A 23,057-nucleotide genomic window follows, 5' to 3' on the forward strand; every position below is an offset into this window, starting at 1 on the left:
TGCTTTCGGGTCATCGCGGGTCTGGGCATTACAGGTCAACCGCAGTAAAACCTGGCACTAGGCAGATGCCCAAGGCCCTTGAATCTTGGCTGGTACTTATGATCTGAGCTTTCAGACCTGATGCAGCACCAAACAGTAATCGGTAGCCCCTGCAGGATGGCCTCAAGTTTCGGCCTGCATCACCACCCACCTACTACAACAGTGTTGGGCTCCAGGAAGCCCACAGTGACAAGCTGACTTCAGCAGCTGGGAGAGTTGAATTCTAGCCCAATGTTTCAGTAACTTTAGCAGCCAAGAGACCGAAAATCAAACAGGAATCCTGGAGCTGAAAATACAATGAATGATGTTTAAAAATGCAGTAAAGAGTGCAAACAGCAGAACTGATAAAGCCAAAGAAGGAATCTGTGAAATAGGACACAACTATTTTGAAAATATTCAGTTAGAGGAGAAAGCAGAAAAAGAATGAAAAAGAATGAAGAAAACTCACAGGATTTATGGGGCACTATCAGAAAAGGTAATATATGAGCAGCTGGTGTTCAAGAAAGAATAAAAACGATAAAGAGATAGTGGCCAAGTGCGGTGGCTCACGCCTGTAATCCCAGCACTTTGGGAGGCCGAGGCTGGCAGATCACAAGATCAGGAGATCGAGACCATCCTGGCTAACACAGTGAAACCCCGTCTCTACTAAAAAATTAGCCAAGCGTGGTGGCGGGCGCCTACAGTCCCAGCTACTTGGGAGGCTGAGGCAGGAGAATGGCATGAACCCGGGACGTGAAGCTTGCAGTAAGCCGAGATCACACCACTGCACTCCAGGACAGAGAGAGACTCCACCTCAAAAAAAAAAAAAAAAAGAGAGAGAGAGAGATAGCTTATTTACAGAAATAATAGCAGAAAACTCTCCACACCTAGAAAAAGACATAATCCAGGTACAGGAAAAGTCAAAGGTCTCCAATTAGTTTCAATCCAAATAATCAATAAATGTATATGTTCTAATTGATCCCTATCTAGCCATTCCCCTGTCTCTCTCCCTCTCCACAGCCTTTTCTGTTCCTCGAAAGACAACAATATTGACATTAGACTAATTAATAACCATACATTGCCTCTAAGCGTTCACCAGAAAGAAAGTTTCATGTTTTTCATTTTAAGTCAAGAGCTAGAAATGATAAAACTTCCTGCGACAGGCATGTCAAAAGCTGAAATAGGTTGAAAGCCAGGCTTTTGTGCTAAACAGTTAGCCAAGTTATAAATACAAAGGAAAGTTCTTGAAGGAAAGTAAAAGCCCTAGCCCAGTGAACACACAAATGGTAAGAAAGCAAAACAGGCTTATTGCTGATACGGAAAAAGTTTTAGTGGTTTGGATAGAAGATCCAACCAGTCACAACATTCCCTCAAGCCAAAGCCTAATCCAGAGCAAGGCCCTAACTCTCTTTAATTTTATGAGGGCTGAGAGAAGTGAGTAAGCTGCAGGAGAAAATTTTAAGCTAGAAGATGTTGGTTCATAAGTTTTAAGGAAAGAAGCTTTTTCCATAGCATGAGTGTAAGGTGAAGCAGCAAGCGCTGATATAGAAGCTGCAGCAAGTTATCCAAAAGATCTAGCTAAGATCATTGATGATGGTATCTACACTAAACAATGGATTTTCGTGTAGATGAAACAGCCTTCTATTGAGAAAAGATATTAATATAGTTTGGCTATTTGTCCCTATCGAAATCTCATGTTAAATTGTAATCCCCACTGCTGGAGGTGGGAGGTGTTTGGATTATGGGGGTGGATCCCTCATGGCTTGATGCTATCTTCACAATAGTGATTAAGTTCTCATGAGATCTGGTTGGTTAAAAGTGTGTGGCATGTCTCCCCTCTCCCCCACCAACTCCCTCTTGCTTTGGCTCCTGTTCTCCCCATGTGATGTGCCTGCCCTCCTTTGCCTTCTGCCATGATTGGAAGCTTCCTGAGGCCTCCTCAGAAGAAGATGCCACTATATTTCCTGTACACCCTGCAGAACCGTGAATCAATTAAATGTCTTTTATTATAAATTACTCAATCTCAGATACTACTTTATGGCAGTGGAAGAATGGCCTAATACCGATGCTTTCTAGAACTTTCATAGCTAGAGAGAATTTAATGCCTGGCTTCAAAGCTTTAGGCTGACTCTTTTGTTATGGGCTAATACAACTGGTGACTTTAAGTTAAAGCCAATGATCATTTATCATTCCAAAAATCCCATGACCCTTAAGAATTGTGCTAAATCTACTCTGCCTGTGCTCTATATTGGAACAACAAAGCCTGGATGACAGCACATCTGTTTATAGCATGGCTTAATGAATATGTTCAGCTCATTGTTGAGAGCCAATACTCAGGAAAAAAAGATTCCTTTGAAAACATTACTGCTCATTGACAATGCAACTAGTCACCCAAGAGCTCTGATGGAGATGTATAAGCAGATTAATGTTTTCTACCTGCTTAGCACAATATCCATTCTGCAGCTCATGGTCAGACAAATGATCAAGGAGTCATTTTGACTTTCAAGCCTTATTATGTAAGACTCTAGCTGCCATAGATAGTGTCTTCCAATGGGTCTGGGCAAAATTATCTAAAAACCTTCAGAAAGGATACACCATTTAAAATACCATTAAGAACATTTGCAATTCATAGATGGAGATCAAAATATCAACATTAACAGGAGTTTGGGAGAAGTTGATTCAAACTTTCATGGATGACTTTGAGGGGTTCAAGATTTCAGTGGAGGAAATAGCTGCAGATGTGATACAAATAGTAAGAGAACTAGAATTAGAAATAGAGTCTGAAGATGTGACCGAATTGCTGCAATCTCCTAATAAAACTTGAATTGATGAGGAGTTGTTTCTTATGGATAAGCAAAGAAAGTGATTTCTTGAGATGGAATATATTCCTGGTGAAGGTACTGTGAACATTGTTAAAATGGCAATGTTGTCCTATTTTAAGATATTGCCACAGCCACTTCAACTGTTAACAGCCACCACCCTGATTAGTTGGCGGCCGTCAACATTGAGGCAAGATCCTCCAACAGCAAAAAGATTACCAGTAAACTGAAGGCTTAGATGATTGTTATCACTTTTTATCAATAAAATATTTTTTAATTAAAGTGTGCATATTTTTTAGGCATAACCCTATTACACATGTAATAGACTACAATATAGTTTGAACACAACTTATATGCACTGAGAAACCCCAAAACTTACGTGGCTTGCTTTATTACTGTATTTGTTTTACTGAGGTTCTCTGAAACTGAATCCACAGTACCTCTGAGGTACATCTATATATAGAAAACTCCACCCCCCAAAAACCACAAAAACTGTTAGGTTTAGTGAATAAATTCTGTAAAGTTGTAGGATACAAAATTTACGTACTAAAGTCAGTGGTGTTCCTATACATTAATAGTGAATTATTTCAAAAAGAAATCAAGAGAACAATCCCATTATGATAGATAAAAATAAAATACTTAAGGATAAATTTAACTAGGGAGTTAAATGATGCCTACACTGAAAACTATAAAACATTGATGATAGAAATTGAAGACACAAATAAATGGAAAGCTATCCCCTGTTCATGGATTGGAAAAATTAATATTGTTAAAATATCTGTAATACCCAAAGCAACCTACAGGTTAATTGCAATTCTTATCAAAATACCAATGACACTCTTCACAGAAATAGAAAAATAATTCCTAAAGTTCAAATGAAATCAGCAAAGACCCCCAATAGCCAAAGCAATTTTGTACAAAAAGAACAAAGCCATAGGCATCACACTACACAGCTATGGTAACCAAAAGAGCATGGTACTGGCATAAAACCAGATACTTAGACCAATGGAACAAAATACAGAGCCCAGAAATAATTCCACTTGCTTACAGTCAACTGATTTTCTACAAAGGTGCCAAGAATACATAACTGAAGAAAGGGTAGTTTCTTCAATAAATGGTGCTGGAAAAACTGGATGTCCACATACAGAATTATGAAGTTAGATCCTTGTCTCTCTCCATGTGCAAAAATAAAACTGAAATGGATTAAAGACTTAAATATAAGACTCAAAGTTGTAAAACTACTTGAAGAAAACAGAGAAAAAGCTTCATGACATTGTTCTGGTCAGTTATTATTTTGGACATGACTTCAAAAACATAGACAATGAAAGCAAAAATATACAAATGGGATTACATCAAGCTGAAAAGCCTCTGCACAGCAAAGGAAACAATCAAAAAAGTGAAGAGAGAATCTACAGAATGGGAGAAAATATTTGAAAACTATACATCTGATAAGGGTTAATATCCAAAATACATAAGGAATTCAAACAACTCAATAGCAAGAAAACAACCCAATTAAAAAATGTGGAAAATATCTGAATAGGCATTTCTCAAAAGGAGTCATATAGATGGCCAACAGATATATTAAAAAAGTGCTCAATATTACTATCTTGAGTATCTTGTCAATCAAAACCACAATGAGCTATCACCTCACTTCTGTTGGAATGGGTATGATCAAAAGACAACAGATAACAAGTCTTGGCAAGGATACGGAGTAAGGAGCACCCCTACACACTGTTTATGGGCTTGTAAATTAATACAACCATTATGGAAGACAATAGGGGAGTTCCTGAATATATTAAAAATAGAATTACCATGAGACCCAGTGATTCCTCTACTGGGTTTGTATCCAAAGGAAATAAAATCTGTTTGTTGAAGAGACATTAACATTCCTGTGTTTATTCCAGCACTATTCACAATAGCCAAATTATGGAATCAATCTCTGTGTCCATCAACAGATGACTAGATAAAGACAGTGTGGTATACATACACAGTGGAATACTATTTAGCCATAAAAAGTAGGAAATTCTGTAATTTGTGGCAGTATAGTTAAACCAGGAGGATACTATCTTCAGATAAATGAGCCAATGGAACAAAATACATAGACAACAGAAAGACAAATAATGTATAACCTCACTCATATGTGGAATCTTACAAAGTTGATCTCATAGAATTAGAGATTAGAATGGTTGTTGTAGGGAGGAAGGAATGAGGAGATGTTGGTTGAAGGATGTGTAATTAAGTTATAGAGGGAGAATAAATCCAAGATAACTATTGTATAGCATAGTTACTATAATTATGTTGTATTTGTGACAAATGCAGAGCATGGATAGTAATGTTCTGACTACAAAAAAGCTATTATATAGTTCACTTTAAAATATTGTGTTGTATATGATAAATACATGTAATTTTATCTATCAATTAAAAAATTCCTAAATAATTTTCCACACCCAGCAGAGTTCACTGAAATACTCTGGGAAAATGAAACAAACTCTGGAACAGGGTAAATGGCAGACATCCATAAGATTGGTGGGAGTGTAGGCTTTTAAAATTAAGTCATTATAGGATCTATAAGCAGTTTCAGAAAAAAATACTATTCTCAAAAAAAAAAATTGCAAGGCTTGGCGTCTTTGAACTAAGAGAATGTTGTAAGAATAGAATAAAACAAAAGTGAAGATGAATAAAATGAAGAATCATTACAGATAACCTACATTCACAATTTAAACTTAAGATAAATGCCAAGCTTAGAGAATATCAGAATTCTTGTGGCTCAAACTAGTTATTGACATGGAAGATAAATGTAAGAAATTAGAGCCAAATGTAAGCATTATAGCAGAGATAAAAATAGAAAAAAATAGGTAGCACTGAACACACAGATAGTAAATTTTTAAAATCAATATAAAAATTCAGTGACTTCCAGCGTTCTGTTTAGCTTTCTCACATTATTCCTAAAATTACATAGAGCACCAGCACTTTGGGAGGCCGAGACGGGCGGATCACGAGGTCAGGAGATCGAGACCATCCTGGCTAAAACAGTGAAACCCCGTCTCTATTAAAAAATACAAAAAAAAAAAAACTAGCCGGGCGAGGTGGCGGGTGCCTGTAGTCCCAGCTACTCGGGAGGCTGAGGCAGGAGAATGGGGTGAACCCGGGAGGCGGAGCTTGCAGTGAGCTGAGATCCGGCCACTGCACTCCAGCCTGGGCGACAGAGCAAGACTCTGTCTCAAAAAAAAAAAAAAAAAAAAAAAAAAAAATTACATAGAGCGACAAAGTGCAGATCAAACCTTGCCAAAATAGGATGAGATAAAAGGCTGGCATTAGAAGCAGACAGGTTCATTTACAGCTTAAAGTTGTTTGTTCATTCACTAATTCAGGAAATAATTTACTCCACACTATCTAGTGGGAAATAGTAAAGAGAATAAACATATATGCAAACAAACACTAAACAAGATAGTTTCAGGCAGGGATAAGTGATTTAAAAATAAAACAAAATAGGACAATAGAATAAAAAGTGAGAGAAGAGGGTATTTAGCCAGAGTAAACAGGAATTGTCTTTCTGCAGGGTGACATTTGAGCTAAAACCTTAATGATAAAGAAAATAATTGGCATAGAGTCTTCAGGGAATAAGTGAAGTGGTAGAGAGATCCTTATTTTGGACATGACTTCAAAAACATAGACAACAAAAGCAAAAATATACAAATGGGATTACATCAACCTGAAAGGAAGATGTATGCATAAAGGAAGAAAAGTGACCTGTTTTGCTCTAATTTAATGACTAATAGAGAAATAGCGTGCTGGTCCTAGTCAATGTGACTCTTCAGAATTATTCAGCCATGATTTTTTTTTCTCAGTGTTACTGATGGAGAAACAAAAGTATATAGCTAACAGTTATTTTCAAAGTGTGGATTCTGTCAAGATTGTCAACTCAAATCATAATTAGGTAAGATGATTTAGAACCACATTCTAAAATGTTGTTGACTGCACGTTCTCACTTATAAATGGGAGTACACATGGACGCAAAGAACGAAACAGCAGACACCAGGGCTTAGATGAGAGTGGAGGGTGTGAGGAGAATGAAGATCGAAAAACTGCTTATCAGGTAAGCAGATAAGCTTACCTGAGTGACAAAATTATCTATGCAGCAAATCCCTGTGACACATAAGTTACCCATGTAACAAACCTGCATAGGTGTCCCTTGAACCTAAAAAAATGTTGGAAAGAAAAAAATGGAGATGTTAAGCTAAAAAATGTGGTTGACTAATCAAACAATTTTTAAATTGGTTCCTGTTTTAAAGGTGATTAAAAATGATTTTGTTTGCATACAAATATCAGCTCCTGAATTTACCAACAGATTTGCTATCGTGTAGTGGTAGATGGTTTACCAGACAGAGTTTATACGATTATTGAAATGGGCTCCATCATGGTTTGATGCTCAATTCTAATGCCAGATTGTTTTGAGAAGAAATGTTTCATGTGCTCTTTCCAGAGGCAAATCTCCTGATAGAGCAATTACATAGGATATATTTGGTAAAGCTCTGGCCAGTCTGATAATTCACTGCCTAAGTCCAGATAGCCTGACTGGTGAATTCTAACAAATATTTAAAGAAGGTATAATACAAAAATACTCCACAACCTTTTGCATAAAATAGAAGAGGGAGGAACACTTCAAAATTTATTTTATGAGAACAGTATTACCTTGATACTAACGCTAGACAAGGACATTACAAGAAAATAAAACTATAGATCAATATCCTTCATGAATATGGATGCAAAACATCCTTTAAAAATGGCAAACAGAATAAAGAAACATAAAAGGAAGTATCCATCATGACCAAAAAGGATTATCTCAGTAATGCAAAAGTGGTACAGTTAATGTAACACACCATACTTATATAATAAAGGACAAGAAAATACAAGATCATCTCAAGTGATGCAGAAAAAGGAATAACAAAATAACACCCATTATAGATTATTAACAAATGGTAAATAGAAGGGAACTTCCCCTACCTGATGCAAAGTATTTATGAAAAACCTACAGCTAGCATCATACTAACCAAGAAATTCTCAATGCTCTCCACCCTAAAATTAGAATGAAAGAAGGATGCAAGCTCTCAGTACTTCTGCTAAACATTGTGTTGGAGGTCCAAGAGAGTAAAATCAGGTAGGTATAAAAATTAAAATGCATCTAACTTGGAAGACAAAAAGTATAACTGTCTTTATTTGCAGATTACATGACCCTGTGTATGTAAAATCTTAGGAAATTTACCAAAATACCTGTTTGAATAAATAAATGAATTCAGCAAAGTCACAGGATACGCAATTGCTATGCAAAAGTGAATTGTACTTCTATATACTAGCAATGGAAAATACAAAAATAAAATTAAGAATAGAATTTCATTCACAATAGCATAAAAATGAATACTTAGGCATATATTAACAATACAAAATATACAGGCAAACAACAAAAAATTTCTGAGAAAAACAAAAACCTAAGTAAATGCTGAGGTATTCCATGTGAATGAGTTGAAAGATGGTATTGTTAAGATAGCGAATCTCCCTTCTGTCAGGGGTCTGCAGTATTACCCCTTGGTTCAGTAAATCAGTAGGAAGACTCATGTGATTGAGCATAGAATTGTACTCATCACTATAATTTATTACAGAAAAAGGATACAAAGCAAAATTAGCAGAGGAAAAAGGCTCATGGGTCAAGTATGAAGGAAAGTAGTCACAGGCTTCCAAGAGTCATTTCCTAGTAGAGTCACACAATGATGGACTTAATTTCTCTAGCAATGAATTATGATAATATGTGTGAAATATTGACTGCTGGGAACCCGGACCCTAAGCTTTTTATTGGAGGCTGGTCACACAGGCATCTTTTGCCTAGCATCTACCAAAATTCCAGACTCTTAGATGGAAATTGGTTGTTCATTATAAATACCAAGGTCTAAACAGTTCAGGCACAGTGACTTATTAGTTAGGCAATGGTGGGAACTCTAACTCAGGTGTCAGTCAAAGGCCAGCCTTGCGAATATACCTTTCTAAGTATAGCAGTCTTAAGTCTGCTATGTTAACTCTTTTCTGTACATCTCTAAATTGATCTATGGATTTAAGACAATCTTTGGCAAAATTCCAGTAGGCTTCTTTACAGAAATTGATGACATAATCCTAAAAATTCTGGAAATGCAAGGGACCCAGAAGTGCTGAAACAATCCTGAAGAACAAATTGATGGAGTCACCATTTCATATTTCAAAAATTACTACAAAGCTAAAGTAATCTAGCTCAACATTGTACTGGCATAACAATAAATACATGGATAAATGGGATGGAATTGAGAGTCCAGAAATAAACTCTTATATTTATAGTCCATTGAGTTTTGACAAATGTGTCAAGACAATTTGATAAAGGAATAATAGTCTTTTCAGCAAAGGCCGTTGGGACAATTCAATGTCCACATACAGAAAAGTAAATTTGGGCCCTTTTATCATGCCACACACAAAATTTAACTCAAAATAGACAATCAACCTAACTGCAGTAGTTAAAACTATACATTTATTGGAAGAAAACATACGAAAAAATATTCATAATCTTGGGTTTGCCAGAAATTTCCAAGATACAACACCAAAAGTATAATTCATAAAAGAAATAGTTGGTAAATTGGACTTTCTCAAAATTAAAAATCTTTGTGCCTCAGAAAACACTGTTAAGACAATAAAAAGACAAGCCACAGAGGGGAGGAAAATATTTACAAACTGTATTTCTGATATAGTACTTGTATACAGAATCTATGAATCATCCTAACAACTCAATAATTGAAGGGAAACAATCCAATTACAAATGTATGCAATATTTGAACAGGTTAAATACCTGTTCAAAGAAGATAGGCAAATATATACAAAGTTATATACAATGATAGACAAAATATATAGAAATATATACAAAATGGTAATTACATGGAATAATAAATAGATAAAAACTAGTAAAGACATTGTTAGTCATTAGCAATGTGTATATTCAAACAAGATACTACAAGACACCCACTAGAATGGCTGTAATCAAATGACAGAAAATAACAAATATTGGCGAAAACATAGAGAAACAGGAACTCATAGACTGCCAGTAGGACCAAAAAATGGTGTTACTACTTTGGGAAACCAGTTTGACAGTCTCTTAAGCAGTTTAACATAAGTTTACCAATTGAACGAAGGATTCTACTCCTAGGTCTACTCAAGATAAATGAAAACATGTATTTACAAAAATTTGCATATGGATGTCTATAGCAACATTATTCAAGGACCAAAATCTGAAAACAACTCAAGTATCTATAAACAAATTGACAAAAACTATGATATAGCTGTATAATGGAATACTAGAGAGCAATAAAGGTTGACAGAATACTCATACATATTACAATCTCAAAAACACTACTATGCAAGAGAAGCTAAATACAAAACCCTGCCTATTTTATCATTTTATTTGTAGAAAAGATCCCAAAATGCAAATTTTATAGAGACAGTAAGTAGATTAGTGGTTACCTGGGGCCAGCCACAGGCATGGGGATTAACTATAAATGGATATTGGGGATCTTATCCTATGCTAATAGAAATGTCCTAAACTTGGGTTGTGGTGCTGGTTGCACAACCATGTAAATTTTCTTAAAATATCACTAAAGTGTACACTTAACATAGGTGAATTTTATGGTATGTAAGCTATAAATTAAACCTCAATAAAGTTAAAAACAGAAAAGGTCACCCTGATGAAGATAAACTCCCACCTAGTGGCCAAGAAACATGTTTCTCCTGAATTTAGTGATTGTGGACTCATGAGTTGTGTTAGTTGATAATAAGTGAAAAAAATGATTTGAGCATATTTGTAGGCCATGGGAAATATTTATTAAAATGGTGACCTTGCAGGTTTTACAGTGAGAATTGTAGAATGATGGAAATGTCATCCAGTATGTCAGTGGAGCAGCTGACATCTCTAAAAAGAAGAAGTAAATAAGAATATGTAGGTGTTATTGAAAATAATATCACATGGTGAGAAACAATGTGGCATAATAGAACAAAACTGAAATCAGAATCTTTGGATTTAAATTTGTGTCTATACTTTTGTCTCTCATAATGTCATATAGTTGTAAGAATATACACATGTAGCCTTTTCAGGTTGGCTTATTTCAGTTATCAACATATATTTATAGTTCATCTATGTTTTATAGCTATAGTTCATGGCTTGGTAGCTAATTGCTTTTTATAGCTGGATAATATTCAATTATATGAATGTACCAGAGTTTATGTATGTATTTATCTATTGAAAGACATTTTGTTTACTTCCCAATTTGGGTAATTATAAATAAATCTGTAATAAACCTCCTAAAAATAAAAAATTCCATTACCCATCTTGTCAAGTCACATTATAGACTCACAACTTCCTAACCTGAAAAACAGTGTTTGTTTTAATTATTTAACAGATATATATTTGGGGTGCAATGTATTTGAATATTGTTTTTTGGAAATATGCTAATTCAATAAGCTATTCTTTTTTATCATACATTTTATTTGAGATTGCCACAGCTTTCTGGACACACACATGCACACACATGAGTAAGCGAAGATAATAGGTTGACCCTGAAAACAGCATAATTTTCAAAAAATTAAAAGGGCTCCTCATAATATACAATTAATATGTCAGAGTTTTATTCAACTCATTAATGAGGAAACTAGGAAGAATAATAGGCTTGTTCAAGAGTACGTAACAAAACTATATAAATAGGATTTGGAAACAAAAGAATGTTAGAATAATATTGCTATGTTCAAAACTGGTTAATATCCACAGGAAAAAAAATAACTTACTTGGCTATCTTTTCTAAATGATAGGAATTATTTCCTATTCTATCAGACAAAAACCTAAAAGTTAATATATAACTTCACAAAGTCTATGACAATTAATCAATATTTCTTAGTTTCATTACTTTTTTTCTAGCCTCTATTTCATTTATTTCTGTTCTTATCTTTATTTCCTTTTTTCTATTAACTTTGGATTTTGCTTTTTCTAGTTCCTTGAGGTGTAATTAACTTTAGATTGATTATTTGATATCTTTCTTCTTTTTTGATGTAGATATTTATTGCTGGAATGATTTTTGCTGCATCTGATAAGTTTTAGTATATTGTGTGACTATTATTGTTTGTATCAAGATGTTTCAAAATATTTTTACATTTTCATTTTAAGTTCTTCTTTTTTTTTTTTTTTTTTTTTTTTTTTTTTTGAGGCAGAGTCTCGCTCTGTCGCCCAGACTGGAGTGCAGTGGCGCAATCTCGGCTCACTGCAAGCTCCGCCTCCTGGGTTCACGCCATTCTCCTGCCTCAGCCTCTCAAGTAGCTGGGACTACAGGCGCCCGCCACCTCGCCCGGCTAGTTTTTTGTATTTTAAGTAGAGACGGGGTTTCACTATGTTAGCCAGGATGGTCTCGATCTCCTGACCTCGTGATCCGCCCGTCTCGGCCTCCCAAAGTGCTGGGATTACAGGCTTGAGCCACCGCGCCCGGCCTTAAGTTCTTCTTTGCTCCATTGATTGTTTAGCAGTATGTTGCTTAATTTTCATATACTTGTAAATTTTCCAAATTCCAAGTCCTGTTATTGACTTCTTGCTCTATATCAATGTGGTGAGAAAGATACTTGATACTATTTCAATCATTTAAAATTTTCTAAGACTTGTTTTGCTGCCTGACCTATGATCTATCCTGGAGCATATTTCATGTGTTCTTGAGAAAAATATATATTCTCTTGCTGTTTGATAGAATGTTTTTTATGTGTATATTAGGTCCATTTGGTCTAAAGTATAGTTTGAGTCTGACGTTTTCTTATTAATTTTCTATCTGGATTATCTGTCTGTTGTTGAAAGTGGAATATTGAAGTCCATTATGATTATTGCATTATAGTATATATCTCCTTCAAAGTCTATTAATATTGATATATATCATATTTTATATATTATACATACACACACAATTACTACTAGACCTCAGAAATGAGGTTGATGGCAACACAATGATAGTGGGGGACTTCAATACTCCATTGAGAGCACTAGAAAGCTCCAAGACAGAAAGTCAACAAAGAAACAATGGACTTAAAGTACACCCTAGAACAAATGGACTTAACACATATTCACAGAACATTCTACCCGACGACTGCAGAATGTACATTCTGTTCATCAGCACATGGAACATACTCCAAGATAGACCATATGATAGACCACAAAACAAGTCTCAATAAAGATAAGAAAATCAAAATCATTGTCAAGTACTCTCTCAGACCACAGTGTAATAAAACTGGAAATCAACTTCAAAAGGAACCCTCAAAACCATGCAAGTATATCAAGTTGAATAACCTGCTTCTGAATGATCATTGGGTCACCAATGAAATCAAGATGGAAATTGAAAAATTCTTTGAACTGAATGGTAATAGTGGCACAACCTATCAAAACCTCTGTGATACAGCAAAAGTAGTGCTAAGAGGAAAGTTCATGGCATTAAATGGTGACATCAAAAAGTCTGAAAGAGCACAAATAGGCAATCTAAGGTCACACCTCAAAAAACTCAAAAAACAAGGACAAACCAAACCCAACCCCAGCAGAAAAAGAGAAATAACAAAGATCAGAGCAGAACTAAATGAAATTGAAATAAAAAAATACGAAAAATAAATGAAACAAAAAGTTGGTTCTTTGAAAAGATAAACAAATATGATAGACCGTTAGTGAGATTAACCAAGAAAAGAAGACAGAAGATCCAAATAACCTCAATTAGAAACAAAATAGGAGACATTACAACTGATATTACAGACATACAAAAGATAATTCAAGGCTACTATAAACACCTTTGTGTGCACAAACTAGAAAACCTACGGGAGATAGATAAATTCCTGGAAATATACAACCATCCTAGATTAAAGCAGAAAGAAATAGAAGCTCTGAACAGATCAATAATGAGTAGCAAGATTGAAACATTAATAAAAAAATGCCAACAACAAAAAAAGTTCAGGATTACATGGATTCACAACTGAATTCTTTCAGACATTGAAAAAATTGGTACCAATCCTACTGAAACTATTCCAAAAGATAGAGGAAGAGGGAATCCTCCCTAAGTCATTCTATTAGGCCAGTATTACCCTAATACCAAAACTGGGAAAGGATGTAACATGGAAAGAAAACTACAGACCAATACCACTGATGAACATAGAAGCAAAAGTCCTCAACTCAATACTAGCTAAATGAATTCAACAGCATGTTAAAAAGATAATCTACCATGATCAAGTGGATTTTAAACAAGGGATGCACGGATGATTTAACATACAGAAGTCAACAAATGTGATACACTACATAAACAGAAGTGAAAACAAAAATCATATGATCCTCAATAGATGCATAAAAGCATTTGACAAAATCCAGCATTCTTTTATGATTAAGACCAGCAAAATTGGCATAGAAGGGACATACCTAAATGGGAAAAAGTTGGAAGCATTCCCCCCTGAGAACTGGAACAAGATAAGGGTGCTCACTTTCACCACTCCTATTAAACATCATACTGAAAGTCCTAGCCAGAGCAATCGGACAAGAGAAAAAAATAAAGGGGATCCAAATTGATAATGAGGAAGTCAAACTGTGGCTGTTCACCTATGATATGATCATATACCTAGAAAACCCTAGAGACTTATTTAAAATCTCCTGGATCCAATGAATGAATTCAATAAGTTTCTGGATACAAAATCAATGTACACAGATCAGTAGCACTTCTATCCACCAACAGCAACCAAGCTGAGAATCAAATCAAGAACTCAACCCGTTTACAACAGCTGCAAAAATAAACCCTTAAGAATATATGTAACCAAAGAGGTGAAAGATCTCTACAAGGAAAACTACAAAACACTGGTGAAAGAAATCATAGATGACACAAACAAATGGAAACATCCCATGCTCATGGATGGGTAGAATCAATATTATGAAAATGACCATATTGCAAAAAGCAATCTATAATTTCAATGCAATTCTCATGACAATACCATCATTGTTCTTCACAGAACTAGAAAAACAATCCTAAAATTTATGGGGAAAACAAAAAGAGCCCACATAGCCAAAGCAAGACTAAGCAAGAAGAACAAATCTGCAGGTACCACATTACTAGACTTCACACTATGCTGCAAGGCTATAGTTACCAGAACAGCATGATACTGATATAAAAACAGGCAAGTAGATCAATAGAACAAAACAGAGGACCCAGAAAAAGACCCAATACTTAACAGCTAACTGATCTTCAACACAGCAAACAAAAACATAAAGTGTGGAAAGGACACCCTATTCAACAAGTGGTGCTGGGATAATTGGCAAGCCACATGTAGAAGAATGAAACTGGATCCTCATCATTCACCTTATACAAAAATTAATCAAGATGAATTAAAGACTTAAATCTAACACCTGAAACCATAAAATTCTAGAAGATAACATGGTAAAAGCTCTTCTAGACATTGGCCAAGGCAAAGACTTCATGACTGAGGACCAAAAATCAAATGCAACAAAAACAAAGATAAATAGATGGGACTTAATTAAAAAGCTTCTGCACAGCAAAAGAAATGATCAGCAGAGTAAACAGACAACACACAGAGTAGGAGAAAATCTTCACAAACTGTGCATCAGACAAAGGACCAATATCCAGAATCTACAAGGAATGCAAACAAATCAACAAGAAAAACAACAACAGCAACAAATAATCCTATCAAAAAGTGGGCTAAGGACATGAATAGACAATTCTCAAAAGAAGATACACAGATGACCAACAAACATATGAAAAAATGCTCAACATCACTAATTATCAGGGAATTGCGAATCAAAACCACAGTGCAATACCACCTTACTCCTGCAAAAATGGCCATAATTCTTTTTTTTTTTGAGACGGAGTCTCGCTCTGTAGCCCTGGCTGGGGTGCAGTGGCCGGATCTCAGCTCACTGCAAGCTCCGCCTCCCGGGTTTACGCCATTCTCCTGCCTCAGCCTCCCAAGTAGCTGGGACTACAGGCGCCCGCCACCTCGCCCGGCTAGATTTTTGTATTTTTTTAGTAGAGACGGGGTTTCACCGTGTTAGCCAGGATGGTCTCGATCTCCTGACCTCGTGATCCACCCGTCTCGGTCTCCCAAAGTGCTGGGATTACAGGCTTGAGCCACTGCGCCCGGCCAAGAATGGCCATAATTAAAACATTTTTTTTTTTTTTAAAGATGTTGGTGTGGATGTGGTGAAAAGGGAAAACTTTTACACTGCTGGTGGGAATGTAAACTAGTACAAGCACTGTGAAAAGGACTATGGGCATTCCTTAAATAACCAAAAGTAGATCTACCATTTGATCCAGCAATCCCACTCGGGGACATCTACCCAGAGGAAAATAAGTCATTATATGAAAAAGACCCTTGCTTATGCATGTTTATAGCAGCACAATTCACAATTGCAAAAATATGGGACCAGTCTAAATGCCTATCAACCAACAAGTGGACAAAGAACCACCAAGTGGGTAAAGGATTTATGGTATGTATATATAGTGTATACATATGTGTATATATATACATACACACATATACAATTGACTACTACTCAGCCATAAAAAGGAATGAAATAATGGCATCTGCAGTAACCTGGATGGAATTGGAGACCGTTATTCTAAGTGAAGTAACTCAGGAATGGAAAACCAAACATCATATATTCTCATCGTATATTCTCAAACGATAAATCCTCATCATAAACATTTAAAAAGTATTGCAGGCTTTAAAAAAGAGATATTTTAAGAATCCCGTGTGATGCTTAAGTAGTTAATAGGTGGAAGCTAAGCTATAAGGATGCAAAGCCTTAAGAGTAATATAATGGACTCTGGAGATCTGTGGGAAAGTATGGGAGTGGGGTGAGGGATAAAAGACTACACACTGGGTGCAGTGTACACTGCTTGGGTGATGGGTGCACCAAAATTTCAGAAATCACACCTAAAGAACTTATCCATGTAGCCAAACCCCACCGGTTCTCCCAAACAATTGAAATAATTAATAGTAGTAATAATAATAATAATAATAAAGGTAAGATCCAGAATAAAAAAAGATGAGCCCATGAGGTGCACTTCTTGAGCAACACAATTCAATTTATTTAATTTTACCTCAATGATTGTGAAAATATATTTTTTTAATATTCTAAAGTCACCACTCTCATATACCTACAAAGTTAAAATATTTTTAGAAGAGTTTTCTCTGCCTCTCAATGGAGGAGCCAATAGGATGATAAAGCTTGTTTCAAAGAGTATTTGAGGAAGTGAGTGTTCATAGAGATTTTTAAAAATGTTAGAATAGGCCGGGCGTGGTGGCTTACACGTGTAATCCCAGTACTTTGGGAGGCCGAGGTGGGAGGATCACGAGGTCAGGAGATCGAGACTATCTGGGCTAACATGGTGAAACCCTGTCTCTACTAAAAAATACAGCAAAAATAAGCCGGGCGTGGTGGTGGGCGCCTGCAGTCCCGCTACTTGGGAGGCTGAGGCAGGAGAATGTCGTGAACCTGGGAGGCGGAGCTTGCAGTGAGCCGAGATTGCGCCACTGCACTCCAGCCGGGGGGACAGAGCCAGACTCCGTGTAAAAAAAAAAAAAAAAAAGAATAAAAGTACGATTGCCTTTTATACCAATTTGTAAAAGGAAACAAATTCTGAAGAAACAAGTGTTGATACTTTCTCATTATACATATGCAAATTTCCTCTATAAACACTTTGAATCATTAGTTTTGAATTTAATGTCTCTAAGCTTGAGTGACACAGTAGATACTGTATTTGTCTTCTCATGCATCACCTAAAAAATTTGTGTGAGACTTTCTACAGATAGCAAATACTTGAAAGCTTAAGAAAAAGTTGGCAAAAACAATTTTGAGAAGATAAATGTTATATAAGCTGGGCCTTCAGGACCTTTGAAAACTAGGAAAATTTTTATTTACTTTGCATAGGATAATGACAGTAGCCATAAGAGACTGGCGCATGTGTTGAAGAAAGAAGAGTTTTCAGAGATGATGATTAGATGCTTCTCAGCAAAAGTAAATATGTAGAAAGGGAAGCCCAGAAGCAGATGAGAAATATGTAATTATGGAAGTTATTTTTAAGTTTTTTGCAACACGAAATTTGAAATAAATATGAAATAAATTTTCTCATGTGTGTTCTTAGAATATCTTCATCATTTATGTGATACATTTCTTGTGTATAAAAAATGGGTAATACTTATAAGAGAAGCTAGAAACTCAAAGATAAGCAGACGTCCATAAAGGAAAGAAAAAGTGGAGCTGGGGAATATAAAAATTATTTGTAATCCATTTTGACTGAGTCCAAACTGCTCAGTTGGGCAGTTTCTGGTTTCTCCATATCAATCTTAAAGAAGAAATCAGCAGCCATTTATAAAACAATAACTCCTCATCATAAACATTTAAAAAATATTGCAGGCTTTAAAAGGAGATACTTTAAGAATCCCGTGTGATGCTTAAGTAGTTAACAAGAAGATTTAATTTTCTAATTGCTATTAGAAACTTAGGGGAAAAAAAATGGACCAGCATACAGAGCCTACAGAGAAATAAAACTTAAATATCATTGATATTTAAAGTTTTATGTTCCTCTTTCCTCCTAGTTCAAACCAGCTAATACGATTTGCAGGAAATCAGTTGATGAAGAATGTGATTTCACTGAATTTTGCAATGGAAGCCATCCATACTGTTTGCTTGACACTTATGTACGTGATGGAGAATATTGTGATTCAGGTGGAGCCTTCTGTTTTCAAGGAAGGTGTCGAACTTTTGACAAACAATGTGATGATTTAATCGGAAGAGGTAATAATTATAATTTTTTTCTTAGTCCCTAAATTCTGATTATTCCAAAGTCTGTTATTGAATTTTATGGAACAAAAATGTAAACATATGTGTTAATGACTGAAGTCTTGCACAGTGTATATTAGTGTTAAAGAAAAGCAAAATTATCTTTTCTTTTTCTTTTTTGAGACGGCGTTTCTCCCTTTCGCCCAGGCTGGAGTGCGGTGGCGTGATCTCAGCTCACTGTAACCTCCGCCTCTTGGGTTCAAGCGAGCCTCCTGCTACAGCCTCTGGAGTAGCTGGGATTATAGGAGCACGCCATCATGGCTGGCTAAGATTGTGTTTTTAGTAGAGACGGTGTTTCACCATGTTGGCCAGGCTTGTCTCAAACTCTTAGCCTCAAGTGATCTGCCCACCCCATCCTCCCAAAGTGCTGGGATTACAGGCACGAGCCACTGCGCCTGGTGCAAAAACAAAATTCTCTTGATTGTGAAATACAACAACAAAAAACCTCTCTGAATTTATATGGAATTCTTGTTCCCACGGAAAAGAAACCTCAAGTGAAAATGCAGTTTTTCAAAATATTATATAGAATTTGTGGTGGGGGTTTAGTTTGAAGGAAACAAGGTGTTTTAATCAGAGGAAAGCAGGGCGAATCACTGATTAGTTGGGTTTCGAAGGGCTTGCTGATAAGTGAGGGCTTCAGTTCACTACCAATCTAGTCCATTTTGATAATTTCCTATAAATGTCATTTGCTTCATTGGAAGATACAAATTCCTGAACGTATGCGGTGTATGTTCTCTGAGAGTGAAATCCCTTGAGGTCTTCTCTAACCAGGTCGTAGATCTCTAAATATTGTCTACAGCAATGTGACTGCCAGGAATTTAAGGAGAAGGTGAGATGGAGGTTTTGATGATTATCATAATTTATGGCAAGACAACAGCTATAGACTTTAAAACATTGTTCACATACAAACAAAGAGCTGGGTGCAGTAGCTCATGCCTGTAATCCCAGCACTTTGGGAGGCCAAGGCGGGCAGATCACAAGGTCAGGAGCTCAAGACCAGCCTGGCCAACATGGTGAAACCCTGTCTCTACTAAAAATACAAAAATTAGCCAGGTGTGCTCGGGATGAGGCGGGAGAATCGCTTGAATCCCGGGAGGCAGAGGTTGCAGTGAGCTGAGATCATGTCACTGCACTCCAGTCTGGGCGACAGAGCAAGACGCCATCTTGGAAAACAAAAACAAAAACAAAATCATACAAACAAATGACCAGTAAAATTAGGAGGAATGGGACAGTACTCCAGATTTATGATTTAATGTTTCTTTAAGTAAAGCCAGGACTCAATGCTAGGCAGATAAAATTAGAGCCACATAGTGGATTGCCAATCAGGTGTCTTCCAGCTTATGCTATTCACTGTGTATTTAGTATTATCAGTGATTTTGAGAGATTTTAAAGTCCTTTGTGAGAACTGTGGGAGTACAGGAGTATTTGCCCCAAATAATACAATTTTTTTTTTTTTTGGAAGACAAGCATGACTTCTAAAGCATCTTGATTTTAAAATAATGTATGTCCACTTCTAGAGAGCACGTATTAATGCATCTAGGACGTGATAATTCTACACTTGACTACCAGTGAGTTTTTGTACTTATTTTTGAAAAACAATCTCACTTTGCTAGCCTCCTGAGGGCAATAGAAGCCTGATGAAAATTTATCCTCAATGGTACCTGTATTTCAACACATTTTTTTTTTTTTTTTTTTTTTGAGACGGAGTCTCGCTCTGTCGCCCAGGCTGGAGTGCAGTGGCCGGATTTCAGCTCACTGCAAGCTCCGCCTCCCGGGTTCCCACCATTCTCCTGCCTCAGCCTCCCTAGTAGCTGGGGCTACAGGCGCCCTCGCCCGGCTAGTTTTTTTTTGTATTTTTTAGTAGAGACGGGGTTTCACCATGTTAGCCAGGATGGTCTCGATCTCCTGACCTTGTGATCCGCCTGTCTCGGCCTCCCTAAGTGCTGGGATTACAGGCTTGAGCCACCGCACCCGGCCTCAACACATATTAAATCCAATTCTTTGTACAATAACATGCTATATGGGTTTGCACCCTAGGAGCAATAGGCTACACCATATAGCCTAGGTTTGTAGCAGGCTATACCATCTAGGTTTGTTTAAGTACACTGTATGATGTTCACACAACAATGGATACATTGCTTAGAACATATCCTCATCATTAAGCAACTCATGACTGTACTCAGTAAATATAAGTTAGTATTATTATTAGATTATGATATGTGTTCCCTACAAATATCTAATTATTTGACTAGGTCATCTATGAGCTGTCATGGTCAGCTAAAATGATCCTTGAACAGGGTTTGATATAATTGTGAAGTAGGCATTAGTTTTGCATGGTAAAACCTATATACTGTTTGTAGGAAACAGACAATAAGAATTCTTATACCACAGGCCTAAGACAAATCATCATGCACCCCCAAATTGTTGGTTTCTGGACAAAATATACTAATGAAGTTGTCATATTGAAAGACATAGCTTATTCATCAAGCAATAGCATTTAAAGTAGGGAAATCTTGTAGATCTATGGTAAAAGAACAAGGTTAAGTATTAAGTTTTTTTTTTTTTTTTTCAAAAAATGAAACCAGTAAAGGAAAAACACCTCAACTGATTACCACCTTTTTCTAAGCTCTTTACTAAATATTGTTTTTGGAAATGTCTGGCCCCTACAGTACGCTCCTCTTCAGTGTTATCTCTGCAGATGCAAAAACTTCCTATTGTAGGTATAATATAAAATTATGTTATTACCTTTGGTGTTATTTGGTTTGTGGTTATGTTTGCCCTCAATAAGGCTGAAAGTCTCATTAGTTGTAAAGTTCCATATATTATTAGAGGGCTTCATGATCAAGTTGGGTTGTATATCATCTAGACAAATGTTAAGTGCTAATCCAACAGTTATATAAAGTTTTCTCAACCTCAGCACTAGTGATATTTTAGGCCAGATCACACTTTGTTGTGAGGAGTGGGGGCAGGGAATGCTTCTCCTGTGCATTGTAGGATATTTGGTAGTGTTTGTGGCCTCTGCCCACTAGACAGGATGCGTGGAGACACTTTTGGTTGTCCCAGCATGGATGGGGTGAATCTTGGCTTCTAGTGAGTACAGGTCACCAGATCAGGTGATGGATGCTGCTAAATGCTTTACAATACACAGGATAACCTCTACAACAAAGAATTATGTCTGCCGTGCTGCATTGAGACCTCCTTCTCTAGAGAGGGCCAGAAGTTTGACTACTTTTGCTGATTAAGACTCTGAAAAAGGATTATATTCCACACTAAAGTATGAACAGTTTTTGCAAAACTAACCTGGTAATGTTTCTTTTTCAATTTTTAAGATATGATTTATCAAAAACCGTGTTGGATCAATATTCTTATGAAAGTGTCACAAAGATTGACTCTGGGCATAGATATTTTCCAAACCATAGAAGCATACTTACCAGGGAATTGTAAAAGATTTGCTGGATTATTGGATAGTTGTGTGAGAAGGAGAAATAAACAATATTTCATGATTATTTAATCAACTAACAAAATATGTTCAGGGTTTTCAGCATATATGTTCAGGCTTATTTAGTTTAAAGCACTATAAAATTTAAATGTAATCCTTGTACAAGGTCTGAGGATGCTTCAACTAATTTATCTGAAGCTACAATTGCTCTGGATTTAAGAAACAGACTATAAACAGGTGATGGAGCTTTGATGAGCACTGGGCAGTTAGGTAAATATTCCTATAATACGACTCGAGCTTTAATGAACACATAGACACTAACATTTATGATAATCTGGAAAACAGAGTAAAGATGATTATTGAAGGCTGTGTTGGGGTCCTGAAGGCATCTTTTACCTCTCAGTTCACTGAAAGATATTCTGAAATGTTTGAAAAAGTAAAATCATGTATGGAACTTAGTATTGCATAAAATTAGGAACCAATTGTGTATTTAACCATTTAATCCTGGACATCCTTAAATTTATAAATGTCTTTCAGAAATTTCTTTTGGATAATTATGAATAGTCAACAATCTTTTGACTATTTCAGACAAAGTTCTTCCTTTGGCTGACAAATTATGGCTAGGTGATAAAATAGGATAGTGAAGCTTTTCCTTAAAAATTTTATACTCCCTTTTAGCCAATGCAATAGATAAATATATAGAGATAACTCGAAAACTCCAAATAAGTACAGATAGAAGATCGCCTACTTTGGATGAAGGTAGATCTGGAAGGATTCTTTATATTTTGAGATGCTGATTTAAACTATGAAAAAAGTAAGGTGGATACTCAGAAAAGCCTTAATGTATTATTGTCGAAGTATATTACAA

At 36.1% G+C, this 23,057-nt stretch overlaps 1 protein-coding gene across 1 annotated transcript in view; it reads left to right on the forward strand.

Annotated features, from left to right (window-relative positions):
- LOC117095166 (disintegrin and metalloproteinase domain-containing protein 5) overlaps positions 1–23,057 on the forward strand; it is a 132,889-nt gene that overhangs the window by 81,268 nt on the left and 28,564 nt on the right. The window contains exon 14 of the mRNA XM_033231875.1: positions 18,507–18,705. Coding sequence (XP_033087766.1) covers positions 18,507–18,705 — 199 coding nt within the window. The remainder of the gene's footprint in view (positions 1–18,506; positions 18,706–23,057) is intronic.

The sequence above is a fragment of the Trachypithecus francoisi genome, unplaced genomic scaffold (genome assembly GCF_009764315.1).
Source record: "Trachypithecus francoisi isolate TF-2019V2 unplaced genomic scaffold, Tfra_2.0 Contig01440, whole genome shotgun sequence".
Lineage (NCBI taxonomy): Eukaryota > Metazoa > Chordata > Mammalia > Primates > Cercopithecidae > Trachypithecus > Trachypithecus francoisi.